This window comes from Lissotriton vulgaris, chromosome 4_1 (assembly GCF_964263255.1).
Source record: "Lissotriton vulgaris chromosome 4_1, aLisVul1.2, whole genome shotgun sequence".
Classification (NCBI taxonomy): domain Eukaryota; kingdom Metazoa; phylum Chordata; class Amphibia; order Caudata; family Salamandridae; genus Lissotriton; species Lissotriton vulgaris.
Window position 1 is genome coordinate 1398780901 of NC_141691.1, and position 26162 is coordinate 1398807062.

The 26162-nt window shown below is 42.3% G+C and overlaps 1 protein-coding gene across 1 annotated transcript in view; it reads left to right on the forward strand.

The window, feature by feature from the left end:
• LAMA3 (laminin subunit alpha 3) overlaps positions 1–26162 on the forward strand; it is a 1118674-nt gene that overhangs the window by 1002834 nt on the left and 89678 nt on the right. The window contains exons 46-51 of the mRNA XM_086917979.1: positions 1334–1440; positions 4026–4076; positions 4202–4353; positions 16134–16244; positions 16370–16481; positions 25243–25401. Coding sequence (XP_086774105.1) covers positions 1334–1440; positions 4026–4076; positions 4202–4353; positions 16134–16244; positions 16370–16481; positions 25243–25401 — 692 coding nt within the window. The remainder of the gene's footprint in view (positions 1–1333; positions 1441–4025; positions 4077–4201; positions 4354–16133; positions 16245–16369; positions 16482–25242; positions 25402–26162) is intronic.

Consider the following 26162-nt stretch of genomic DNA (forward strand, 5'->3'; position numbering starts at 1 on the left):
ATATGAATGGGTGTTAACTGAGGCAAAAATCACTTTCTTAAACCCGCCTCCAGTGAATGTCATGTTCCTCCCTGTACAAGCTTGCTAGCTCCAGCCGTTTGCAGGCATGTTTGGCAGCGCAGTTCACACACAGACCTGGCTGGAAAGCTGTAAATGAGTCTGTTAATGCAGCATCGAGGAAGAGGGGTTTTAAAGGGGCCCGCCGCCCCAGCCTGGCCATTAAAAGTTGATGGCGCCGATGGAAGCGGTGAGGCCGGGTGCAGCCTGCCATGTGTGCCGTGTCAGGATGATGGGTGCACGATGAGCGGTGTGCAGTGTGGCTGAGCCCGCTTTAATCACGAGAACTCCCCATAAAAGCAGAAGGCAAGGCGGAAAAGTAACTACCCCTCCAGGAAGGACAGGGGCTAGCTGAACGCATCTCATCTGCGAAAATACAACAATTAGGGAGAGCTCAGGTGGGCCAAGAACAGCAAGGATGAGTTTTACATAGCGGCTAAACACCTGAGTATCGAGGCGCTGCTGTGCTAATGAATGTAACTATTACCAGCCACATTGGCACCGGCGAAGGGTAACACTCAGAGTTTTGGTGCTTAGTTTTTGACGTCCTCCGCACAAACCTAAATAAGTGTGTATTTGAGTGCCGGGGCTGAGAATTAGTGGGGGCGTTCTCCTACTCCCAAGCCTGCTGACAAACAACAGGTTTAAGACATAATATACTGTTGTGCTGTTGTTTACCAAACAACCCATACATAAGGAAAATGCAAACTTCGCCTTGAAGCGACTAGTGTGTAAAGTTTCGCAGTATATCACATGCACGTAGTGTTTAGCCTTAAAATTTCCCACAGCACTATTAACAAGGTGGAAAGTTTGAACCCGCAGGGTTCCTATGATGGAAAACAAGCAGGAAGTGGGATAAGGGAGGGGTCGCAAATGGTGAGAAATTTCGCGGCCCCTATGATGTTCTCAGTGGCCGCCCGGCTCACTGAGAACATCAAAGCGGCCTCAAAAATGCTCCCTGCAGACTTTGGGAGCATTTTTAAAAGTCTCTTACTAAACTCTCGCAGATCAACGCATGCACGTTAGATCAGCGAGACCTAAACAATTATGCATTGTCACTATTCCGACAATAATTGCATAAACTTCTCATTAGCATGACAAATCATTGCTTTGATACAACCAACAATACATTGACTTGCCGTAGCTTCGACTTAACATTAGTATCCTAACTTGGAACAGTAAATGGCCGGTTAGGGAACGGCCAGGTTGATGTAGTGACATTAAAGGTTATAACATATAACTGATGAACCCCTTTTGCATCCTATTCATTGTGTAGATGTGCACCTGGATATTTTGGCAATCCTCTGCAATATGGAGGTTTCTGTCAGCCGTGTCGCTGTGACAAGAATGGGCAAACTGTCAGCTGTGACTCCCTGACTGGTGGTAAGTAGGATCAACAACATTGATACATTTGACCTTTGAAGCTTCCAGTAAAATAAAGAAGTGCGAGTGTGCGGAGAGAGAGGTATGTGTATGTGTTTGTGAGAGGAACACTAACTCACTGGGCTGAAGCAGAAAACCATTCACTGTGCAGGGAGGAAAAGAGAAAACTGTGGAAGCGACAAGCCACCTAAGCTTCCTGAAATAGCATCACCAATTTGAATATTAAAGCCTAGACGTTGTAGTTATGTTGACCCAGGGTACAGCTTTAGCGCTGGTGGCACCCAGTGCCACAATCACTTTTGGCACCAGCCCATTACCTCCTCCTTGGATTCTCTCACTACCATCGGGCAAAAGTGCCCCTCATCTCTCCAATCTTAAAATATTGCTAAATATACCCCACCGCCCCCCACTGAGGTCACAGCGTCCTCCTCCACTGGCCAGCGCCCAGTGCGGCCGCACCGGTTGCACTGCCCTAAAGCCAGTCCTGGTTTGACCAATGCATAGTTTGTAGGCTCGGAATATGCAGGCAAGCCAGGTTCATTATAGCCCTTAACTTAAGTATCTGCACTATGCAGCAGGCTGCAGACCAGCACTTATCCTAGCGGCGCGCTGCATGGCACCCCTGACAATAAGCTACACCAAACAGAATGTTCCCTAGCGGTCCCGTCAATAAGCTTGCACTCAGATTGGGAGGAGGGAGATGTTGTTTAATTAAAATTATCAGTTTAATGTTTTTATCTAATAGTCGTTCAATAATTAACTACACTACGAAAACTGTAAATGGTGAAAATCACATTTGTATGCAACCTCATGTACTAAAAAGAGCTTGGATGAAGATGAATATGGACTGTATATATGTTATTAAATGCAAAATCAATAAAATGTGGTTTAAAAAATATACGTAGAAGTGCAGATTGTAATATGCTACTTATTACCATTGTTGTGTTTGAATGTCCATGACCCACGAGAGGTGAATCCTGAAGTGAGTCACTATATGCCTCCTCTCACTCAACAATGGTAATAAATAGAATATTATACTCTATGCATCTGCATATCTGGTTTATGCCATGTGTTTGCTTCATGTTTATTTGTTTTAACAAACGTTATTTATCCAATAACATGCCATAAAGGGTTACACTTATACACATTGAAGAGACCTCATGAATATTAGGAGAGTAGTTTCCCTGTGGGCAGTGGTTGCTATAAGCAATCTGTGAAGCAGCAATAGTGTTTTCTGCAGTTAATTTTCCTGCACTGTAGTAATACACTCGAGTTTGCCATATACACTGTAGTAATAAATGTCTGAATATGTTTTTTAATAGTACAGTTGCTCTAAATAACATGTATTATTGAACCATATTTATTTTCATTGGCAACATGTTGTGCCACACAGGACCGAGCACCCACCTGCTTCGTGCTGTCACCAGCTTGAATTAGTAATTGGGGAGCCACAGAACTAGGGTGATGTTCTCCATACTGGTTTCAAAAAACAGACAGTCCCTGAAACTAAGACTAGAGAATAAATACTGACGTATAAAAACACCTAAGACACTGCCTTTGCTTGTATACCAATGTGCCAGTGCACACGAGTGTTAAAGGGAGAGAATTGCAGTGAAGCATCGCTTTGTAAGCCTGTTCGGCTGATTAAAAAACATGTAATGAGATTACAGGTTCGAATAATCCCATGGCCGAACCAGGGGGCCTATTTACAAGCCCACTGCACCGCCAGTGCGTCATTTTTTTTGATGCACCGGCAGCGCAATTGGCTTGCCCATATTTGCGAGGCCATGTAAAGTCACCCTGCGTGACTTTTCATGCCTTGGTAAATATGGGCCCCTGTCACGATTTACTCTGTTTGAAAGGGGCATTCCTTGGATGTTGCTCCGAGCATTTCCACGCAATGTGTGTATCTGTAAAGCACACTTTCACCACTACCACTACGGGTATTTTGGCGCTGAATAACAGATGTTTGTTGTTACCCAACTCAATGGTACTCATTTTATCGACCTCAGATGGATGAAAGGCTGAGTGGACTCACTGGGATTTTAACCTATGACCATGAGGTCGAACACAGGCCCCTGCAGTAGACGCATTAGTCCACTGAGCCACCAGACCCATTGAACTTGATGCATTCCCAGATTTACAACATTTTGTCAAACAGGGAATGCGTCAGAATCGTAGGAGTGGCGAAACTTGGAGAAAATATCTCCTTGTTTTTTTGCCTTTCTATGCGTGCTGCATTCTACATTATGTATAGAAAGAGGACAATACCATTAATTATTGTTTGTGCCGGAAGGTGCCCCTTCCAGCACAAAAAAAATCATCACCACAGAACAGGCACTATTGCAAAATGATGCAAGGGTGCCTGCGATGGCGCATGGCAGCCAATTGTGTGACAGCGCAGGGGAAACCACAGGGATGCATTGTATTGTTGTTGATACGACGCATCCCTGTGCCTTGAAAATGACAGCACTGCGCAGCTAAATGGCTTACGGCACTGCGTTGTATAAATGTAAATGATGCCTCAGATATATCAGTTAAATTGTGGCACCTACAACCTAACATGCCTTCTGTTCTATTTGCAGAGTGCTTGAACCAAGACCCAAAGGATGCAGACCCTGATGGGAGCTGTGACTGTAAGTATGAGCCTATGTGATAAATCAGTGCCTCATCTTATATAATCCGTTACTAACAGTAAAATGTGTGTATATATACTATGTAGACCATGTTTATCATTAATATCTTTGTTTGTCTTTTGCAGCCTGCGACAGCTGTGTTAATACTTTACTGACAGACTTGGGCACACTAGGGGATGAGCTTCGGCTGATTAAGTCGAGGCTTCAGAATGCAAATGCCAGCTCCCATGCGCTAGAGCAGATCAGGAAGCTGGAGTCGAACACCAAGGACATCAAGGTAAATAAACAGAGGAACTGTGTTTGTAAGGTGCTTTTACATATCAAGCCCCTGAATCTCTCCCTTCCTTTGTTAGGTCGAGCCTTGGCAGCGCATGCGCTGCTCTGCGAGGTATGCTGCTGTATTGAGTTAGGGATTTGAAGCTCCGCCCACTCTCCCCCACATTTTTCATTGACTTGTGTTGTTTTCTTTTGTAAATGCTGGCTTCTGATTCCTTAATCACCTTGTTAGTCCCTCCTTAGCGTCTTTGTTTGAAACCTCCCATGAGGGACTGCTGGCCCTTTTTCTTCTGTTGCGACACGGTATATCTTATTTAGTCTGTAAGCACTATTTTCTCTAATGGATTGTGCCCTACTGCAGGCATAAGGTACTTTCTGTACATTCAGCGCACCATGCACGGTTTCACTTTCCAAGCAGACGGGACAATGGCGGCCGCTCTTTGCAATGTCATAGGTCTCGCATTTAAGAGAGTTTGAGCTATTGGAAAAAATGGCAATAGTTCAAATGCGAGCTCTATTGCATTGAAAATATTTTTTGTTGTTGTCAAAGCCCTCGTGCCGCACTTTAACGTGCATGAAGGCTGCGTCCCTATCTTTAGAACAGCTGTGTCTAAGGAAAGGTGCACGGCTGCTATTAAAGTGAAACCTTGGCATGGGGGCCTTTACAAAAAAAGTATTTGTTTGACAAACAGATGCGTTTTTTTGTCAAAGCACCCATCTAGCTGTTTCACTTTAATTAATAGCGGCTGCACACTTTTGTTAGACGCTCCTTTTTAGGTCTCGCCTGTCGATGCGCATGCGCATCGAGCAAGCGAGACTATGGGGGCTTATCCACTCTTTATCCACTGCAAGGAATCGTGGCGATTCCTTGCAGTGCCCGTGACTTTTAAGCTCAATGCGCATGCGCATTGAGCTTAAAAGCGCGTGCACGTCCGTCTTGTTTTACCCGCTCCGCCCCCTCCCCTTCCCGCCGTGTCGCATTTCTCCTCCCCCCTCCCCTCTCTTCCCTCCGTCTCGTTTGTTTATTTTACCCGCTCCGCCCCCTCCCCTTCCCGCCGTGTCGCATTTCTCCTCCCCCCTCCCCTTATCTGCTTTCCCTCCGTCTTTTTTTTTTTTTACCCGCTCCGCCCCATCCCCCAGCTCAACTCGTAAATGCTGCAAAGTGACATGATCAGACCTACCAGACCTGTAATACCTGTGCCAAAGATGCTGAATACTGATTAAGAAGCCCCGCTGGCCTTTTAACAACAAAACATGCTCTAATGTTGGCCACTGTACCGTGTGTCTGTGATGTCATACTCCTCTGACGTTAGTAAACAGAATACGGGTATGTTGAAGCAAATGGCAGGTTGTAAGACCCCCTGGCCTTTACATATCGCCTTGACGCGAACGCGCGGCTCTGACTGCGTGTAACAATATGGGTTGCCAGCTGGAGGGGGTGTGGCTGTACATACGTGTGCGCCCTGGAGAGCATGATTGGCAATATATGCTTGATTAGAAGGACGTAAAGAATAGCGGGCCTGCCGGGATTCGTACACCTTTTAGACTATTGGAGATCTCTGCAGTGGATGCAGTAGTCCACTGAGCTATCTTACTAACAAATATATATGTGATGTGTTCCTGCGTATGCCTCCTCTCTTTTTGGTAGAAATAATACAGCGCTTGGGATTTTTTTTAAACCACCCTTTCAAGACGTGCCTCTCGCAAGTGTTGATGAACGGGCACATTTAGTTCCTCGACCGTGTTCCAAAATCTCTTATGTGTATGCACCAGCTGTTGGCTGGCAAGTGATGCTCATTTGGTCATTTAAACGCTCCCCTCTGGCCTTTTTGTGTGATTATCCAAATCATTATTTCGATAGCAGTTCAGCGTGTTCTGTGACTTGCAGTTTCACCAGCGTGCACAGAAAAATGAATAAATACTAAAGTTATGTTGAATCGAAAAAACTGTGCTGAAACAGCGGCCCACGTCTAACACGTCTCCACGTCAGAATTCACGTTTCCGCGTAGCAGGTACAATGTGACCCTCACCCACCCTCAACCCCTCACCCTCACTCACCCTCAACCCCTCACCTTCACCCTCACTCACCCTCAACCCCTCACCCTCACTCACCCTCAACCCCTCACCCTCACCCTCACTCACCCTCACTCACCCTCACCCTCACTCACCCTCACCCTCACTCACCCTCACTCACCCTCACTCACCCTCACTCACCCCCACCCTCACTCACCCTCACCCACCCTCAACACCTCATCCTCACTCACCCTCAACCCCTCACCCTCACCCTCACTCACCCTCACCCTCACTCACCCTCAACCCCTCACCCTCAATCCCTCACCCTCACTCACCCTCACCCTCACTCACCCTCAACCCCTCACCCTCACTCACCCTCAACCCCTCACCCTCACTCACCCTCACTCAGCGCAACCACAGCATCTTAAACTAAATATATTTTATAAACTTTAAGCTATTGGCAATATAAAATAAAATCCATTTTATTTACGTATTAATTATTTTTTTTTTTTTAAAGCCATTGATTTTTTTTATTTCAATACATATAAGTCACATATAAGTCCCGTTAATACAAAACATGTTGCTTTACAAATGCTAGTTTAAAGAAAGGGGCACTGCCTTCATTCATGTGAAAGTGCGGCATGGCGGCTTTGACAACAAAAAGAATATTTGCAATGCAACAGGTCTCATATTTGCGAGAGTTTAAGCTACTGGCATGTACTATGCCAGCTCACTGACACAATATCGACGGAAAAAATATCGACCTACACAAAAATCGACATTGGAATATCGGAAGCAAGAATATCGACAGCCTATCTACAACATGGTAAGTACAAAAATATCTAAGTTAAAAATATCGTAATTAAAAGTATTGTTTTTTTTTAATAAAAATGTTTTTAAAATAATACTTATAAACCAAATAAACATAGTTAAAATATGTAATAATGTTTAAAATTATTAAATAATACATATACTATAATAGAACATTAATTAAACATATACATAAAAAATAAAATATATACTTACCTAATAATACGTTTTAATAATTATTTTAATAACTTATAAATTATTAAAAAGTATTATAAATTACAAATACTTCTACACACATCAAAATATAGCATAATTAAAAAGTAACTCATTATATTTAATACATTTAATAAATTAAAATATATATATATACTTTCAACATTTTTTAAATTAATAATATACTACATTATTAAAAATAATCATAAAAATATTAAATAGCTAAATAAATAAAACTACTATTCAAAGTCTCAAAAAAACTACAGTAATGATAACATTAGATAGCATAACACTTAAAATTACTATTCCAACTACAGAAAATGCAACAGTGGGGAAAGCGTTGGATAGTGTAGGGATGAAAATGACTATTCCAATTCCAGAGGGGGCAACAGTAGGAAAAGCGTTGCATAGTGTAGGGGTACAAATTACTATTCCAACTCCAGAGGGCGCTACAGTAGGGTAAGCGTTGTATGTGTGGTAACTGAAAAGCAGTGCAAAACTCAAAACAATGTGAGTGATAAAAGGAAAAAGTGCTCTATTAAAATTTGGGTAGTGGGCGCAACAACAACTTTATTCATAAAGCGTCCGCTCCCAAACATTAAAAACTGTAAGCGCAAAGAGACAGTAGTTTCTAACAAATGTCTACTGGATAGAGTATCAGGTCGACATGTTTCTGCAGATTTATTGATCCAACTGGTATCTACTGCTTCCTCAGGACCATTAATAACTTTGCTACTGCTACAATAAAGTGTATGTGACGAAAACAAAAATGATAATGATATCACCTCAGTTTGTCCTCTCAATTCAATTCAATTCAATTCAATTCCTCTCAATCCTCTTAAGTATGAGAGGCATGCTCCTCACCTCACCTGGCTACAGCTCAGGATCAGGGGCACTGCTCTGTCCGTCGGTACTCCAAACAAGCGTCTGAGCTGTTGGGGAGGTCATATACATCTTATAGGATACACAATCAACAGGCCTAGACATCTTTAACAAACGGAATATTTTTTAGACCCACAGTTATTCTTTGGTAGTTCAGTGTCTTGATTAGGGGATTATGACTGTGCTTTAGGTCTTAAAACTTTCCCTTGGACCCTCTTTCCTAATCTCATTTTGTTAATATAAAAATGTATATTCCAACTCAAGAGGGTGCTACAGTAGGGAAAGCATTGGGTAGCGTAGGAGTAAAAATTACTATTCCAACTCCAGAGGGTGCAACAGTATGGAAAACGTTGGATAGCGTTGGGGTCAACATTACTATTCCAACTCCAAAGGGTGCTACAGTAGGGAAAGCATTGGATAGCCTAGGGATTAGAATTACTATTCCAACTCCACAGACTGCAACAGTACAGAAAGCGTTGGATAGCGTAGGGATAAAAATTAATATTCCAACTCCAGAGAGTGAAACAATAGGGAAAACATTGGATAGTGTAGAATTTAATATATAACATACTTATAAAAAAAAATGCATTTAAAATAATAAATAATCATATTTTTTAATACCTCTACATCATTTACAAATACCCATTAATAATTATTAAAAACATAATTACAATTGAATAATAACAATAAAAGAACAATAAATTAACAATAAATACCAATAAATATTAATTAATAAATATTAGTCACCAAATAATAAATATTGAACAATAAAATATTTTTCTTTAGAATTTTTTAAATTATTTAAAATTAATTCACAATTAAAAAATATTCAACAATAAAATTATTTTTCATACCAAATAATACTTTCTATGAAACATTGGTTACCAATTTATTAAAAATAATTACTAATTAAAAACATTATTTACCAATTAAAAAAATTAATTACCAAATAAAAAATTAATTACCAATTAAAATAGTTATTTGCCAATTAAAAACATTAATTACCAATTAAACAATTAATTACCAATTTAAAAAATAAATTACCAATTAAAGCAATTATTTACCAATTAAAAACATTAATCACCAATTAAAAATAATTATCGAATAAAATAAGTAATTACAAATTAATAATTAATTAAAAATAAAATATTTACCCATTCCAATAAATAAAAATAAATCATATATAATTATAATTGAATTACTTCCCACCCAATTCCCCTATAAACCCACAACCCGCTACAGAAATAAACACAAACATTAATTAAAATTAACTTATAATTCTTAAAAATTAATAATAAATTTAGTATATTTAAATTACTTCCCACCCTATTCCCCCATAAACCCACAACCCGCTCCTGTACTAAAACATAAAATGTACTTAAAAATAACGTTATTAATATATAAAAATAATACACATATAATTTAAAACAAGTAACATACTTAACAAAAAAAATATTACACATACATATTAAAATACATAACAATAATACAAATATCGATATTAGTAACTTCGATATTACTTACATCAAATATAAAAAATATCGATATTACTTACCTTAGGGTCGATATTCTGTCCAAAGATATTCTTGACCTCGATATTATGTACCTTCGATATTTCCAACACGATATTTTTGTAGGTCGATATTTCAAACTCGATATTTTGACTGTGCACCACAATGCCAATAGCTCACACTCTCGTAAATGCAAGACCCATTGCATTGCAAATGCTTGTTCATATATGTGCCTGGGACGTAATTCACCTTGAATATAGGACTTCCTAGGTGAAAAACGGGGGCAACCAAAAATCTACAGGTCCATAAGTTGGAGTAAGCAGTCATATATTGTATTTCAGCGAAAGTGTGCTAAGTTTGCTATTACTCTTCAGTGTACTTTAGGGATGGTGATCCTGGGACAGACAGTTGAGGTGTGGTGATTCCTAAAAACCTAGGAAATGAGTAGCACGATAATGCAAAGTAGAGTTCACTCAAATTCCACTGTATATTTCCTATTGACATCGTAATGAGCGTTGAGAATGAAGAACAGGGAAAAATGCCCGTGAACAGCTCCATATTCCAACAGATGCTTTTATGAGATAATGTGACTTAAGAAGGGTCACAGGACCCCACACAACATGCAAACCTAGAACACTGGTAATGCATTTTGGACCAAATAGATAAGGACCACAGAGCCAAGCAGAGGGCGCCTTTGAAAGTTGGAACACCAAAAATAGACACAGAAGAAGCTGATTAGCTAGCTTTAAAGGTTCACACATCTGCTGCAGAGTACTGTATTCCACCTAATGCTCAGAAGTTTGAAACCCTAGTAAGTTGTGTTGAGACAAGAAAATTCGATGTGGGAGATATTATTTCTGGTCCTGAGGAAGTATCTATACTTTTTAATATGTTGTACTGTGTTTTTTTAAGAATAAGTTTGTAATTGTCTTTTATGATCTGTGAGATGGAAATAAAGACTATACACACACACACATATATATGTGGATAACTGTCTACTTTGGAGTTGGGAGCGGCAATATATATATATATATATATACATATTGACAAACTCCCACCAACGCAGGAAACGGAGTCGCACACCAGCGGATTGCCAAACAGGTAATTTATTCACTAGACAGGGGAATTTCCTGACGCGTTTCGTCCACCATTGGACTTTTTCAAAGGTTACCCCTTACACCATTGCTGCTGCCAAACCACAGGCGACTGCCAAAGTTCCTTTAATTGACCCCCAGTGGTCAAGACCTTCAATGGTCATCACGTGTTTTTCGGGGCATGCTGGATCCTGTAGTTTTTTGGCCGCAGTAGTTTCTCTGCCCTCCATTAGGCGGTGTGATTTAAAAGTGTCTGTTTGTTCCGCGTTGCTGTAGGTGAACCATTTTCAAGTCCACCAACAGAGTCATACCGATGCCGGTCATCGGTGGCAACCGCTTTCCCTCTCGTGCGTCACGACCAAAAAGAAGTGGTTCAGGTTGGGAAAGCCTCTGGCGCGCTTGCTGATTGTGCGTCCTCCCGCGGCAGAACCACGCCGCCAAATATTGACAAACTCCCACCAACGCAGGAAACGGAGTCGCACACCAGCGGATTGCCAAACAGGTAATTTATTCACTAGACAGGGGAATTTCCTGACGCGTTTCGTCCACCATTGGACTTTTTCAAAGGTTACCCCTTACACCATTGCTGCTGCCAAACCACAGGCGACTGCCAAAGTTCCTTTAATTGACCCCCAGTGGTCAAGACCTTCAATGGTCATCACGTGTTTTTCGGGGCATGCTGGATCCTGTAGTTTTTTGGCCGCAGTAGTTTCTCTGCCCTCCATTAGGCGGTGTGATTTAAAAGTGTCTGTTTGTTCCGCGTTGCTGTAGGTGAACCATTTTCAAGTCCACCAACAGAGTCATACCGATGCCGGTCATCGGTGGCAACCGCTTTCCCTCTCGTGCGTCACGACCAAAAAGAAGTGGTTCAGGTTGGGAAAGCCTCTGGCGCGCTTGCTGACTGTGCGTCCTCCCGCGGCAGAACCACGCCGCCAAATATTGACAAACTCCCACCAACGCAGGAAACGGAGTCGCACACCAGCGGATTGCCAAACAGGTAATTTATTCACTAGACAGGGGAATTTCCTGACGCGTTTCGTCCACCATTGGACTTTTTCAAAGGTTACCCCTTACACCATTGCTGCTGCCAAACCACAGGCGACTGCCAAAGTTCCTTTAATTGACCCCCAGTGGTCAAGACCTTCAATGGTCATCACGTGTTTTTCGGGGCATGCTGGATCCTGTAGTTTTTTGGCCGCAGTAGTTTCTCTGCCCTCCATTAGGCGGTGTGATTTAAAAGTGTCTGTTTGTTCCGCGTTGCTGTAGGTGAACCATTTTCAAGTCCACCAACAGAGTCATACCGATGCCGGTCATCGGTGGCAACCGCTTTCCCTCTCGTGCGTCACGACCAAAAAGAAGTGGTTCAGGTTGGGAAAGCCTCTGGCGCGCTGGCTGACTGTGCGTCCTCCCGCGGCAGAACCACGCCGCCAAATATTGACAAACTCCCACCAACGCAGGAAACGGAGTCGCACACCAGCGGATTGCCAAACAGGTAATTTATTCACTAGACAGGGGAATTTCCTGACGCGTTTCGTCCACCATTGGACTTTTTCAAAGGTTACCCCTTACACCATTGCTGCTGCCAAACCACAGGCGACTGCCAAAGTTCCTTTAATTGACCCCCAGTGGTATATATATATACAGCAGAAAAACTCCTTCCAGACCTCACGGACCCTTGAAGAGTGGCACGGACCCTGGCGTAGTTAACTGGCAATTACTAATTTCCATGCAAAGTCTCAAATAAGCGTGCTCTCAAGAAAAGACAAACACCGACTCGTAAGGGTGTCCTGTTGTTTATTCAATAAACAACAGGACACCCTTACGAGTTGCTGTTTGTCTCTTCCTGAGAGCACGCTTATTTGAGACTTTGCATGGAAATATAAATGCCGATACCTTTGGCACCGTTTGACGAATCTTCACAAACCTTTTCCTAAAAATGGGTCAAGCTGAGTCTTGTTATGCATGGATAGTTTCAGGGTGATTCATCAAGTGGGGGCCGATAAAAAGGAGGGTAAAAAAAGTGTATTTCCCATGCTCCTTCCCATAGAGATTTCAATCAATCAATCAATCATGTGGTGCTTGTATAGTGCGACTAACCACCCATGAGGGTACTCAGGTGCTGGGTTGTGGGTTTCAGTCAAAGACAAAGGCCTTGGGTCCCTTCCTGCAGTCTTTCAACGAGGGTGCTGTTCTAAGGTGGAGGGGAAGAGTGTTCCAGGACTTGGCGGCAAGGTGGGAGAAGGGCCATCCACCAGCACTGCAGCGCTGGATTTACAGTGTCTGTGAGAGGTGTGCAGAGATAAGGTTTCTGGGGGCTCAGTGAAAGTTCAGGCATTGGTTTATGTTGGCAGGTCCTTGGTCGTCGAGGGCTTTGTAGGCGTGGGTCATAAGCTTGAATTGGCATCTTTTCTGGATGGAGAGCCAGTGACGGTCTCTCAGGTGTTGGGTGATGTGGGTCCTTTTGGGCTAATTGAGAATCAATCTGGCTGCTGCGAACTGGATCCTCATATTTTAGGCATGAATACAGCCCAAACTGCTGAACGGAATTACACCACATGTGGCAGAAAGGTAGCTGTTGGTCGGGAAAGCAAGCATTTTGTGAATTGGTGAAACTCTGTTCAGTAGTTTTTGAAAAATTAGGGGAAAACAAATTTTATTTATAGGGACGCAGATCCTCCGAGGATCCAACAATTCTTGTGCTGAAATCTGATTGGCTGCCATCACTTCACCCAGGAAGTATAGGCAGCCATCTTGTAACTCTGCCTCAGCCGAATCCCCCCAAAAAATTAAAAATAAAGAAAAGGGGACAGGGTAGGAATACCCTGACCCTGCAGCCCTGGTCCTTGGGTCCCCCTTTTAAAAAAACGTTTTGCCAATAAAAAAAAAACACTAACGTAGTCTCCCATGCTTGTTTACACTATAGCTCCCGGATGGACAGGGTCCTGGGGCATGCATATTTTATAAAAATAATTGAGGGAGGCGCACATGGCCCATCTCCAAGGGCATTTTTTATGATCTGGGGACCACCACCTCCCTGGGGCTTTTTTCTAAAAGGATGGGAGTCGCCCTGATCCCTCTCCTAGGCTTTTAGAAGCTCTGGGGACTAAAACCTACCCGGGGCTAATTAAATAATATAGAGGGGGGGTCAGCGTGAACCCACGGTGACCACAACCTCCCCGAGCCATATCCAAAATGTAAACATGGACTATGATGAGTGGGTACTTTCTTGTCTTTCCTGGTGACAGTGGAGTCCATGGTTCTCCCTTTTAATTACCATGAGAATGTAAATGCACAAAATCACCTGCAAGCTCCGCCCATTTGGCCCTGCCCCGTCCACCTTAGTAGTATGCAATGGGTTTCCTGCCTTTTCCCCGGTTGATGCACAGCTTACCAAAAGGCCCCTCAGTGCATTTGTCACTGATTTTGGTGATGCATTCTTGATGCAGAGGAATATGAAGACATGAAAAACCCAAAGGTTACAGGGACGTTATAGTTGAGAAATAACATTAAAAATATGTAGAAATTCAATAAAAAAGCCAAAGGTTTCAGGGACGTTAGAGTTAGAAAATAACATTTAAAAAAACATAGAAATTCACTGAAAAAAACAAAGGTTACAGAACGTTATAGTTAGGAAATAGACTTTAAAAAACTAGAAATTAACTGAAAAACCTAAAGGTTTCAGGAACATTATAGTTAAGCTCAGATTTCACTCATTCAAAACCAATTAAGTTCAGTAGTTATAGTTACCTAGGCTAACTATATCTTACGCCCCTGCAATGCACTGCTTATAACCTCACATATTACATCACTCATGATATGGTCAGTGACATCACTGATTACATCTCAAATGTCATCACTGATTACATCATCCACAGAACCACTCACACACCCACTTATACCCTCTGATACACCCATTCACACAGCCATACAATCACTCACATACCCATTCACAGACCTATACAGGAACTTACACAACCACTCACTCATCCATAGACCCCCCCACACACACACTCACTCATACAGCCACTCACACAAACCACTCACTCACCCATACAGCTACTCATACAGCCACTCACACAGCCACACACTCACCCATACATCTACTCATACACCCACTTACCTATACAGCCACTCACACACCCATTCACTCACCCATACAGCCTCTCAACACAGCCACTCACTCACTCACATACTCACTCACACACCCACACACCCACACAACCACTTACATACTCATTCACACATCCATACAAGCACTCCAACATCTGCTCACTCACTCATACAGCCTTTCACACACACTCACTCTCTAACACAGCCACTCACACACCAGCTCACTTAACCAAACACCTACTCAAACAGTCACTGACTCACCCATACAGTGACTTGCATCCCCAGTCACTTACTCATACAGCTATTCAGACACCCACTCACCCACCCATACAATCAATGTACTCAAATACCCACTTACACAGCCACTTACTCACCCATACAGCCACTGACACACCCACTCTCTCACCAATACAGCAACTCCCTCGCCCACAAAGATACTCATGCAAGTTCAAGGATAAAACGTTGTTCAAATAAAGAAACAAATGGATGTTTAGCAAGATCAGTTGCTAATCCATAATCTAAAAATTTCTTTAGAACAATGTCAGCTGAAGGAACCATATAGTTATGATCCAAAACCTAAAAAACACTGAAAATATACAGAGCCAACACAATTCACTGCTATGGACCTCCCATATAACGTCAAAGGTAACATCATATATGATGTGATCAGTGATATCAGTGGTGACAACACATATGACATCATCAATTGCATCAATGATGGGTAGCACATATTACTTTCCATCAGGATGAAAGCCTACACTAACACCAACAGCCAGTGGGCATCCTTACCGATATTCCACATAAACAGAAGCTGCAGTAAAACAGTAAACAAATAGTTGTCCCCACAAAGGAAAGGCTGTTGCAGTTATACTCTGAGATAACAAGTATCCTTAAAAATATAAGTACATAATTATGCCTACAATGTCAATAGAAAACAAATGCTTCTTAGGTTAAAAATATTCGATGGACAATGGCTTTGAAATAGTTGCATGTGCAAGGTACATATATAGAGTTTAGAAACTGGGCGCTAGGCAAATCCTACCATGGTTGCTATTGACATCCTGCCATGGGTTGTCACATGTTCATATTCCCTGGCCTAGAAATCCCACTTTCCTGACCTTTGCCTGTATGCTTTTGTTTCTTTGCAGGCCCTGCTTGACCGCTACCAGAGCAGCATCTCCAGTCAGCGCTATCAAGTGGATGAGTTTGACAGGGACCTAGTCAATCTTAATCTAGAGGTGAATGTTCTGCAGGAAAAGGTGAGTTTTGTGCAGGCACAAAATCTTTCCAAGCATTGCCTCTTTTTTCTAACAAAAGGATGAAATCTGTCTTTGATCCCTTTTGCGGATGTCTCCTCACCCACTTGTTGATATGCTTTCTTTAGGCAGAAATGAACCTGCAGAGAGCACGGGTAGTATACGCCAGTGCCAACCAGACGCACCAGAACGCACTGAATCTAATCTTGAAAATAGAGATCCTCCTGAAGAATGTCCAAGGTAAAAGCTTGTGATCTTTGTGTTTTTAATAAGCATTATTTCTTCTATAGTATCTTTTGTTGGTGTTCTATTCACAAGCATCACAAAACTAGCTTGCATTTGTGCTTTTCTGTGTTAATCCAGCTCTATGGCCACCATACCTCTTCCACTATCTTGGTTTATTGCCAGTTGACTGTTGCTGCCAGCATAAAACTGACTATGTGTGTCATTAACAAAAAAACACTGTTTTAAACTTACCTTAGGCCTACCTGCAGTGTACAGTCTGCGCAGATGACTCCGAAGGTCCACTCCACTTTCGCGCTGAAGGACTTCTTAACTTCATCCAACTAGACAGGAGGAGAAGCATGTAGCACCCTCATTAGCTCTAATGTTCCTGGATAAATATCTAGGAAAAGAAACCCTTTGCCGTATTCGTCCATAAAGTCTCTTCTTGCAACCATTGCACTCTAGACACATTACTTGTCGCTGACCTTCTTCAGTGTGATACAAACACCCCACTGCCATATGCATCCCCCATTCTTGCTTCTGTGGGGAATCTAATAACGTAGGAAATCTTGACTGTGAATTTATACTCCTCTATTGTGAAGTAGAGGTACATACCCGCCTGTATCAACACTTTCCAAACCTGGGATAACTAGTACTAAAACGTTGTGAAACCTCAGGACATGCTTCAATTTCTTCATCTTTCAGTGTCTCTAAAGAGAGTGGCTGATAAGACATGTTGAATGTCCAAGAACTCTTTTCTGGTTGAGCAAACCCTTTGAATGTCATAGTCTGCCCGTGATATCATCAGCATGTTCCCCACTGTCTGCTCCAACACCACCCTTAAAGTTAATGTCCTCCAACTTTTTCATCATTGTATTGACTGTGGACTGGAGATTAAACATTTTTAGGTTTTGCTTCCAATGGAAAACAACATCACCAAACTGTCAGATCTCCACACCAGTACTTGGAGAACATTCTTAAGCATTTTCTGGCCGTGAACCACCTCCAACCTGGAATTTTTCACCAGATGCAAGCAAGAGAGCATGGGCACCATCAGTATGATAAAAAGAAGAAGATCGAGAGGACACACCATCAGAAGAAAACAAGACACCTTTGCAAGAGCAGCTCCTCACTGGACCCTAGAAGAAAAAATGAAAGAGAGGGAGGCCAAAGAATGCCTGGAGGTGAGCAGAGGAAACAAATAAAGACCCTTAAACAAACCTGGGGCATGATACCAAAACTTGTCCAAGACAGACAGAAGTGGAGGTCCTTCATTGCAGCCCTAAATATCAGTCAGCATAATGGGCAGTTAGCAAGTTTAAGTCAAATGCATTGTACAGGGACTCTTTTATGCTAAACATTCATTCGCTCTACCAAGAAAGATCTATAGTGTCTGTTCCAGAGCTGCTTGGTTGGTGAAGGGGTCAGTGGTGCACTGGTGCTGTGCTTCCCTCTCCCTAGTTGTTCCCTGGCAATAAGTGGTGCCTTGCAGGAGTGCTATGAAGGTGTATACTTGGCAACAGGTACAGGGAGACATGTGGCTGTCTGTACCAGATCCTATACCCTGCAGGTTCTCATCCCTGCTTCCCCACTGCTGCCCCCATTCTGTACCCTACCTCAAGTGTCACTCTTCTGAGAGGAGGCTGCTTTCCTGGGTGGGGAAAAAAGGGGGTGCAGTGTATTTTTGCTTGATGGCGTAAGAGCATTAGTGGTGCATAGTCCCCTCCATTGTCTAAGTCAGCAATTGGATCCGCCTAACGTAGAAACCCATATGAAGTAGGAATTATCTCAGCTGCAATAGACATATGAACACCAATGAAAAATGTTGAAAAGCCTGGTTAAAAGATTTTCGGGAATGCCCTGTGTCTTTTTGCCAGTCAACTTCTCATACCTTCCCTCTGTCCAATCTGAGACCTGAAAATGGAAGGCAGCTCACAAGGCCCAGAAATTGACCTTACACACTTCCCTGCAGCCCAGAGGATATAAGCGGTCCTACTTCCTCATGGGTCTCCATCTTAATAGTGCCTCACCAGTATGTATAACTGGTGGGAAGGCAAGTTTATAGTTAAGCACTCATGATGCACTAGTGTGAGTGTGGTTTGTGTGTGCATAATTCAGAAATGCCCATGACCATGGGGGCATTGTTTTGCATGACACCACATTGTCCTCTGAATCAAGCTCTGCTATGCACTGGTTAAGATTTAGTCTCCAGAAGGTCTGAGAGTTCATTTTACCGGGGGCAGGTCAGCTACCATTGTGTTGGCATACCAAGTGCCTATTCTTGCCAGGTTGTGACAAGGATATCAATGCACTACTGCCTTGACAGCCAGGTCCAGCAGGAAGGGCATTTTGCCTGTTCAATCCAGCAAGACTCTCAGCCCGCTCCACAAATACACCACCATGGTGTGGCTACTGCTTTGGTATCATTACTACTGTGAGAAATCAGCAGTTAGAAGTATCTATCAGAAGAATAAGTTACTTACCTTCAATGACAGTCTTTTTGGTGCAGATGCCTCAGTGCCCTCCCACCTCCACATTCTGTGGAGTGGTCTCAATTTAACACTTAAAAATGTCCCTATTAAGTAATCTGCACAGTGATAGCGACAATTGTTCTCACTCTGCATTGAGGACATAGAAAGAGATAAGCACCAAACTGATGTCAGTACACAGGAATGGTACTTATATACGCTCCACCCTGTCGATTTGGGACGGTACGGAGCCAGTGCTGAGCTACATGGTGCCACCTAGTGGTACACAAGAGCATTGCTTGAAAAAGTTTCCGGATCCAGTCTGGCACTTTTGGAGTATTCTTAGGTGAGGAATCTGCGGTTAGGTGGAGTATCCACCAGAAAGGACATTACAAAAGGTAAGTAACTTGTTCTTTGGGATCATTCATGTCTATATTGTTTTTATACATTCTAAAAGGCTTTATATTATCTCTATTCTCTTTGGAATTAAGTTTCAAAACTGAATGTCTCCAAGTGTTCTGTGTTTTTTAAAGAATAATGATCAGGAATGGAGCAAATATGGACCTGAGGTTTCTCCTTTGTGTGCATTGTTTGAGTTTAGATTGTACAAGTATTGGTTTAGTCCTATTAATCATCTTTTGAGCTATTGGCGAGGGCCTTGAAGGAATATCTTCCTGTGACTGGTAATTAGTATTGATCCCTGAGAACAGGGTTCCTATGCTCCTTTCTCCTCAGATTTAGGATTTGTCTGACGCTTTTCAGGCCACCGCTTTGAATCTGTGGTTGCCTGCTCATTAGGTTTTAGGGGATCCACTTACAGCCCACTGGTATGTAACAAAAGCAGATAATAATTCCAGAATACTGTCGGAAAGCCCAAGTAAGAGAAGATACATAATGCGTTCTCATCATAAAGAAGCATCTTAGTTCACTTAGCTTTGGACTGACGTTAGAGTCTATCATCATACTGAGATTTTTAACCAATTTAGATGTGGTTGGTAAGGGTCTTATATCTTATGTTCTGCGTATAAGAGAATACAGGATCAGGATGCATCCACTGATCTTTGGCTAAAACCCATTCACTGAGGCGGGGTTCTTAAAGTCCAGAGGTTATTAGAGATTTGTTTTGGGTGATCTGGCTAGTCTACCCAGATGCCACAACAGCAGGCATTACTTTCTTGGTCGGCCTCACAGTCAAGGCTGGTGCAGTCATATCCCAAGACAAAATGAGAGCCTTAGAATATCCCATTGCAGTGGTTCTTAAATATTAGGAAAAAAAGCATTCCCAACGTATGGGGAGAGCTGCAGCCATTGAATTCTATTTACCTAGTGCACTGAAAATTCTGACATTGGTCCTACCCCAGTATATCCAGGCGGAGTGGGGACTGCCTTTTCATCTGTCCAGAACTCCTAATATGGATGCTGAAGACCAGGATAAGCTTCAACATATCCGCCAGTGAATTAGGGAGTGTAACACAAGGCAAAAAATATGTCATGTTTCAAAACTATGCAGCACATGCTTACATTTCTGATCGAAAACCCATAAACGATCAGAATAGCAGAAAAAAAGCTTGAGGTGGTGTAAGTGAAGATGACTTCATTGTTATCATAACTTCAATTTGAGAGACAGGCTTTTGTGAGCTTGAAATGTAATGATTACCTTTGTTTGCACTGTAATGAGGGGAAAGTCCTGATAAAATGTATCTCACGCAACTTTGAGTTTTTAGCACTGAGGTACTGTGACTCCCAGCTTACCTTGGAGGATCTCATGCCTTTTTCTTCTAGTTATTATTAATGCCCTGTTTGTGCTTGACTTCAAGTTGAAAAGCCACAGTACCAGGAAACAAATCATTTCCCTGATCTCAGGTCTATTGTTTTCAGGATATCAACATGAAATACATTTTCATACAGTGACAGCAAGTAGAAAACATTCACAGAGTGGTTGTCCTGGATATCTGAGAAAAACACCACAGTGATGGGTGAAATGCTTGTAGTCTCAGTCATTGCCAATTTTTCAGGTCACATTCTAGTTCAATGTTTTCACCCACTATGCCACTACAGAAAGAGATCAGCTTTATGGGACTAAGTCTTGGTCCTTCCCTTAATATCTGACATGTATTCAACCCACCTGCACCTACTGTATGTTGACCAGCCTTGATCTCGAAGATTAGAGTCAATAGAAACAATTCCTTGATTCTTCTTTTACTTTCTAAGGCACTTCAAGCTAGCAAAATGGCTCAAGGTCTTAAGCGCTTGATGCTGACACCTTGTCTGAACTTGAGGTCGGGGCTGAAGCCTGGCACCAACCAGTGCAGCCCTTTTTGCCTGGGCTCCATACACTGCTATGACTGTTAGGCTCCCGTATGGGCGCTTTGGGTTTGTCCAGCCTCTAGAAGGAGACCCCAGCGAGGCAGCATGACAGAACAACATTGTAATATTGGTGTATATTGGTCATGGCTGATGCCTCCTAATCAGTGTGGTGCAGGTTGGTGCCTGCAGATGTCTGTGGTACTGCAGACTCTGCCAGCTGGTGGAAGAGGTGGGTGCCAATGATCGCAGGCTGCTCTTTTTGGAGACTTTGTGCAGACGAGGCAATTTCTAAGCGGACACTGGTGGGCATTGGTTTTACAAGGACAAAATGATGTTTAAGAACCTGAGTCTCGCTTGAACCTGAAGGTGAAATAAGCATGCAAAGGCTCCCTGAAAGGCGCCATTGTGTCCAACACTGGCTGTAATTGCTTTAGTGCAGTGGCAACATCACAATGAAGAAACAGAGGATAGACTTGTCACAAAACACAATTGCCCCTGACACCATAAATTACAAAATTATTTTTCTCACAGTAGTCCCTTTTATTGACTCTGTATGTATTCAAATGATTTTACTTTTTCTTTTTCTATTCTTTTATCGCATTTCCAATTTTCCTCTTCACTTTACATATAATACATTAACAATATTTACAACATTTATACTGTACATTTATATACATAGGAATTATGTCTCCTTGTGTACATTTAAAGAAACACAACTGTTTACTATACACAGTGTCCTACTGACTTTGGGATGTCAAGGTATAACTTTTTCTTGATCCTATCCACACTAATCAGTGATGGTCCTAACTCATATGGTCTAAGCAGTTTGTCTTTTGGTTTAACTCTTCATGTTTGTAGCAGAAAAATATATCTTTTTCATGCCATCCGTTAGTCACAATATCTAACTTTTATTTGAACTTTTCTTAAACTTTATGACCAGTAAATATCGCCGACGCGTTTCGACCTTGTCGTTGTGGGACCTGCACTTTTGTTTTTGTCAAGGTCTTCCTCAGGGCTGTGTTTACAATGTTGTAGGACAAACTTCCAATCCGCCTTGTTGGTGACGCTGGGTACTGTTTCTATTCTCACCCTCGGTATCTTTATAGTAAACAGTTGTGTTTCTTTAAATGTACACAAGGAGACATAATTCCTATGTATATAAATGTACAGTATAAATGTTGTAAATATTGTTAATGTATTATATGTAAAGTGAAGAGGAAAATTGGAAATGCGATAAAAGAATAGAAAAAGAAAAAGTAAAATCATTTGAATACATACAGAGTCAATAAAAGGGACTACTGTGAGAAAAATAATTTTGTAATTTATGGTGAATGGGGCAATTGTGTTTTGTGACAAGTATATTTTCGATTCAAGCCCCTGTTCCCCTAAAGGAATCATCCCCATTTATAGAAACAGAGGATAGAGGCACTCAGAGACAGAGAAAAGACTTCTTCTTACACCTGACCGCTCACAAAAAGAAAGGAGCCCGAGAAGGCAATGGTGGTGAGACTACAGCAGGATGCTCGTTAATGCCTAACTGGTTCATGACAACAGACGACATATAACGGTTGACCTGAAAAATGGGTTTTTATGTTTTAGAATTATCCAACTTGATGTGCCATGCACTGTGTGACGTGGTTTCCAAGTAGAGAGGTCCACTTTGGTGTGGCTCAGGCAAAGTTATCTTACACTACCCTCAAATAACTTGGTGCTAATGTACATTTGGTTTGATGTCTTTTTTTACACAGAAGGTTGGTAACTCCTTCTGGCTTAAGCTCTGCTTCTAATTCATCTAATCCTCTTTTATCCTCTTTTTTTCTAATATACCTCTGATTTTGTATCATTTTCCTTTATCTTCTGATGGGAGTTGGTCCACGGTAACTCTCCCTTGTTACATCCTATTCCCCCTCCTGCACCTTTGAATACCCTTTCCTGTGCTTAAGTTGTAAAAGAATAAGTGCCATGGCCCAAAGTTTTGCTCAGGCACCCACAACCAGCACTTTTGAACGCTTGTCTGCCAAGTACCAAGGCTGAACACTCTCGATTGCACCTCAAGCCTTAATCCACCAGCCCGTCCCAAATGCCTCTTTATTTCACTTTTGCATGTTGTTCTTCCTCACTGCTTTCTCCCTTTGTCAGTGTTTTCCATCTTACAATGCCTCCTTCTTTCCTCCTTTCACGTCTTTCTCTTACTTGCTCTGAGTTAAAGTCTTATAAGGAAACATAAGTGATAAATCTCAAAAATGGGCCCACTCTAAACACCTGACTCAAATTAAGCACTGTTTCTAACCTTCCAGTACTAGGAACCCCTTCCTCTTTGGTGTGCTCCTTTTTTGCTCAACATTCTCATTCTGAAAGCTCTTCCTATTTCTATGAATGTTCCCACTAATTATTAAGAAGTGCATGTAATTCGAGCTAGATGATTAGAGGCGTCTCCCTTACCTCTATTAGCGCAACATTCTCAGGAGAGAGCCGCACTGTCCTGGTGAACACTTTGACCGGCCATCTTTTGACGGGCAGCCTGACATATGCAGTGTAATCCTCTCCACCTAGCTGTCTCAGAATGCTGGGTGGAGAGCAGGCACATGCCTCCTGGGCCAACTGGAGTGTTGAGGCAGCCCGCACCAGCCAATCCTGGTTCTGCTCTCATGCTGCTCATCTGTAGCATGAGAGGAGCGTCAGGATTTGCAGCTGGGGGTTGTTTGAGGCTCCATGAGGTGCCCTGGCTCTTGCTGACGCCAGAAGAATGAAGAAAACACAGGGATTGAAACACAGGTAAGTACATTTTTTCTTATTTTAATTATCTTTTTGGCTCCCACTGGGTTTGTCTCTCCGTCCCCCTGATGCCCCTCCAGTTTTTAGGATCACCTTCCTGCCACTCGGCAGGAGCTGATCCGGGCCCACCTCGGGCCACAGGCCTGACTTGTGAAAGCAGTACCAGGGCGATAATGTGGATGGACCGCGTTTTTGCGGAGCGCTCCCGTTAAATCATGAAAGAAGCTCCTGAAATTAAACATGGTCGTCAAACGGGTTTTGAACCCGGACGGACAGAGGGCGCAGTCGGTAGGACAGAGCATCAGAGTTAGACAGGTTGGTGGCAGTGGATGAACCTAGAAAAAACAGTATGCAAACTCTATTACCCCCAGTAAGCTAGGTGCAATTGAGCAAGAGAAGTGTCAAGCAATGAGATTCAATTTACTAAATAGGCGCTTGTAAAATGTGTTGTTTGAGAGCCTTTGCCTCCATCCTCCTTAACCCATACCTTCCCTGTACCAATGTATGTGGTATAGAAGGAGCCTAGCCAATGTTTGGAACATGCTTCTTGCATTGTTGGATCTAGCCATAGTAGTCTGACCCAGTCCAGGCCCGGACTGGCCGTACCGGCCATCGGGCGGTTCCCCTGGAGGCTGGAAGGTTGGGGGCTGGTTTTGCAACAGCTTTGCTACTCGGGGCCTGTTTTGTAGAAATGCTGCAATATCACCCTCAGTAACAAAAGCAGCAAGCAAGCGTTTACAGCCTTCTGGGGCCAGGCAGGGGCTATTCGGAGAAACTTGCCAGGGATGATTTGGCTGCCAAGTGTGGCCCTCACCTAGACTACGAGACTCCAAACGTTTGAATTGGAATGTAAACAACTTTCTTAGCTGAAACTAGATTTAAAACTTTCGGATCCAAATTTTGATTTAATGTGGAAGTATTTCATTATATTAATATTAATATCTACAGATGCACCAGCATACAGAAGACTTCAGGTATATTGTTTCCAGAAGTAACTTTTATATTGCAGTTAGATTAGACATACCCAATAGGCCCAGAATGTCTTCGTCATTTTAAACTATTAGGAAAATATTAAAATTGATAAAGAAATTGCTAAAACATTTAATAGTGTGCATGTTTTCTGCTGCTTTGGACGCCATAGACCTTGGTTATATTAACCAGAATGTACAAAATGGTCTCTGAATGTGGGCGCTGGTTTCCATTTGAATGGTCCTTTCTTCTTTTAGTTCTGATGGATGAGATAAGAACAAACTCCGGTTCCTTGCCCTCCGGTGACCCCGCCTGCAAAATGTCGGAAGTCGAGCGGATGATGAATGAAATGCGGAACCGCAAATTTAACAAGCAGCAAAGAAACGCCGACAAGGAGAGAGAGGAGGCCCGAGCGAGTAAGTGCACCGCCACCCCAGCTCTAGTCAGGCCTTGGAGTTTCCCTTTTATGACAAAGACTAATTATATGCCAGAGAAAAATGGCAACAATCCTGCTAATACTTGGAAAGGGCTAGCTTTCTGTGTGTATTTTTAATAGAGAACTGTGTATAAGTGAGGTGGCAACACCTGCAGTGGTTTTTTTGTACTGATTTCCTTTTCGGGTCAACTGCATCTTGTTAGTTTCTGTGCAAGCTTCCGGGGGGCACTCGCGTGGTGCATCAGTCCTGATCTCAAAGGGTGTTGCTGATTTTGTATTCCAAAATACCAAATCACTGCAAACGAACAGCAAACTATAGCTACGTCAGTCAGAGACATAACAAATGCCAGTCATTGCCTCCCTGACAACCCTATCTTCGGTTGGGTGGACTCTACTTTGCTGTCCAACAACTTTTAAGTCCTGTCCATCTCAAAATACATATTGCAATAAAACATTGTTGCAGGTGGCAGGCAACACTCACTGACTCCTTCCCTTGCTTTGATTAGTTCTAGAGACAATACAGTACGAATTGTGTGCAATACAAACTACTTTAAATAATGAGCACTATGACATTCTGCAATGAGTGTGCTGACATCACAGATATTCTTGTGGTGGCAAAATTGAGGAAACAACCATTTTTTTGTTTTACAAAATCTGATATAAAAAATGCCTAAAATGTAACATTATTGTTCAAAATGTACGGAATATCTTGCATATTCTGTATGAACATATCTTGGCATC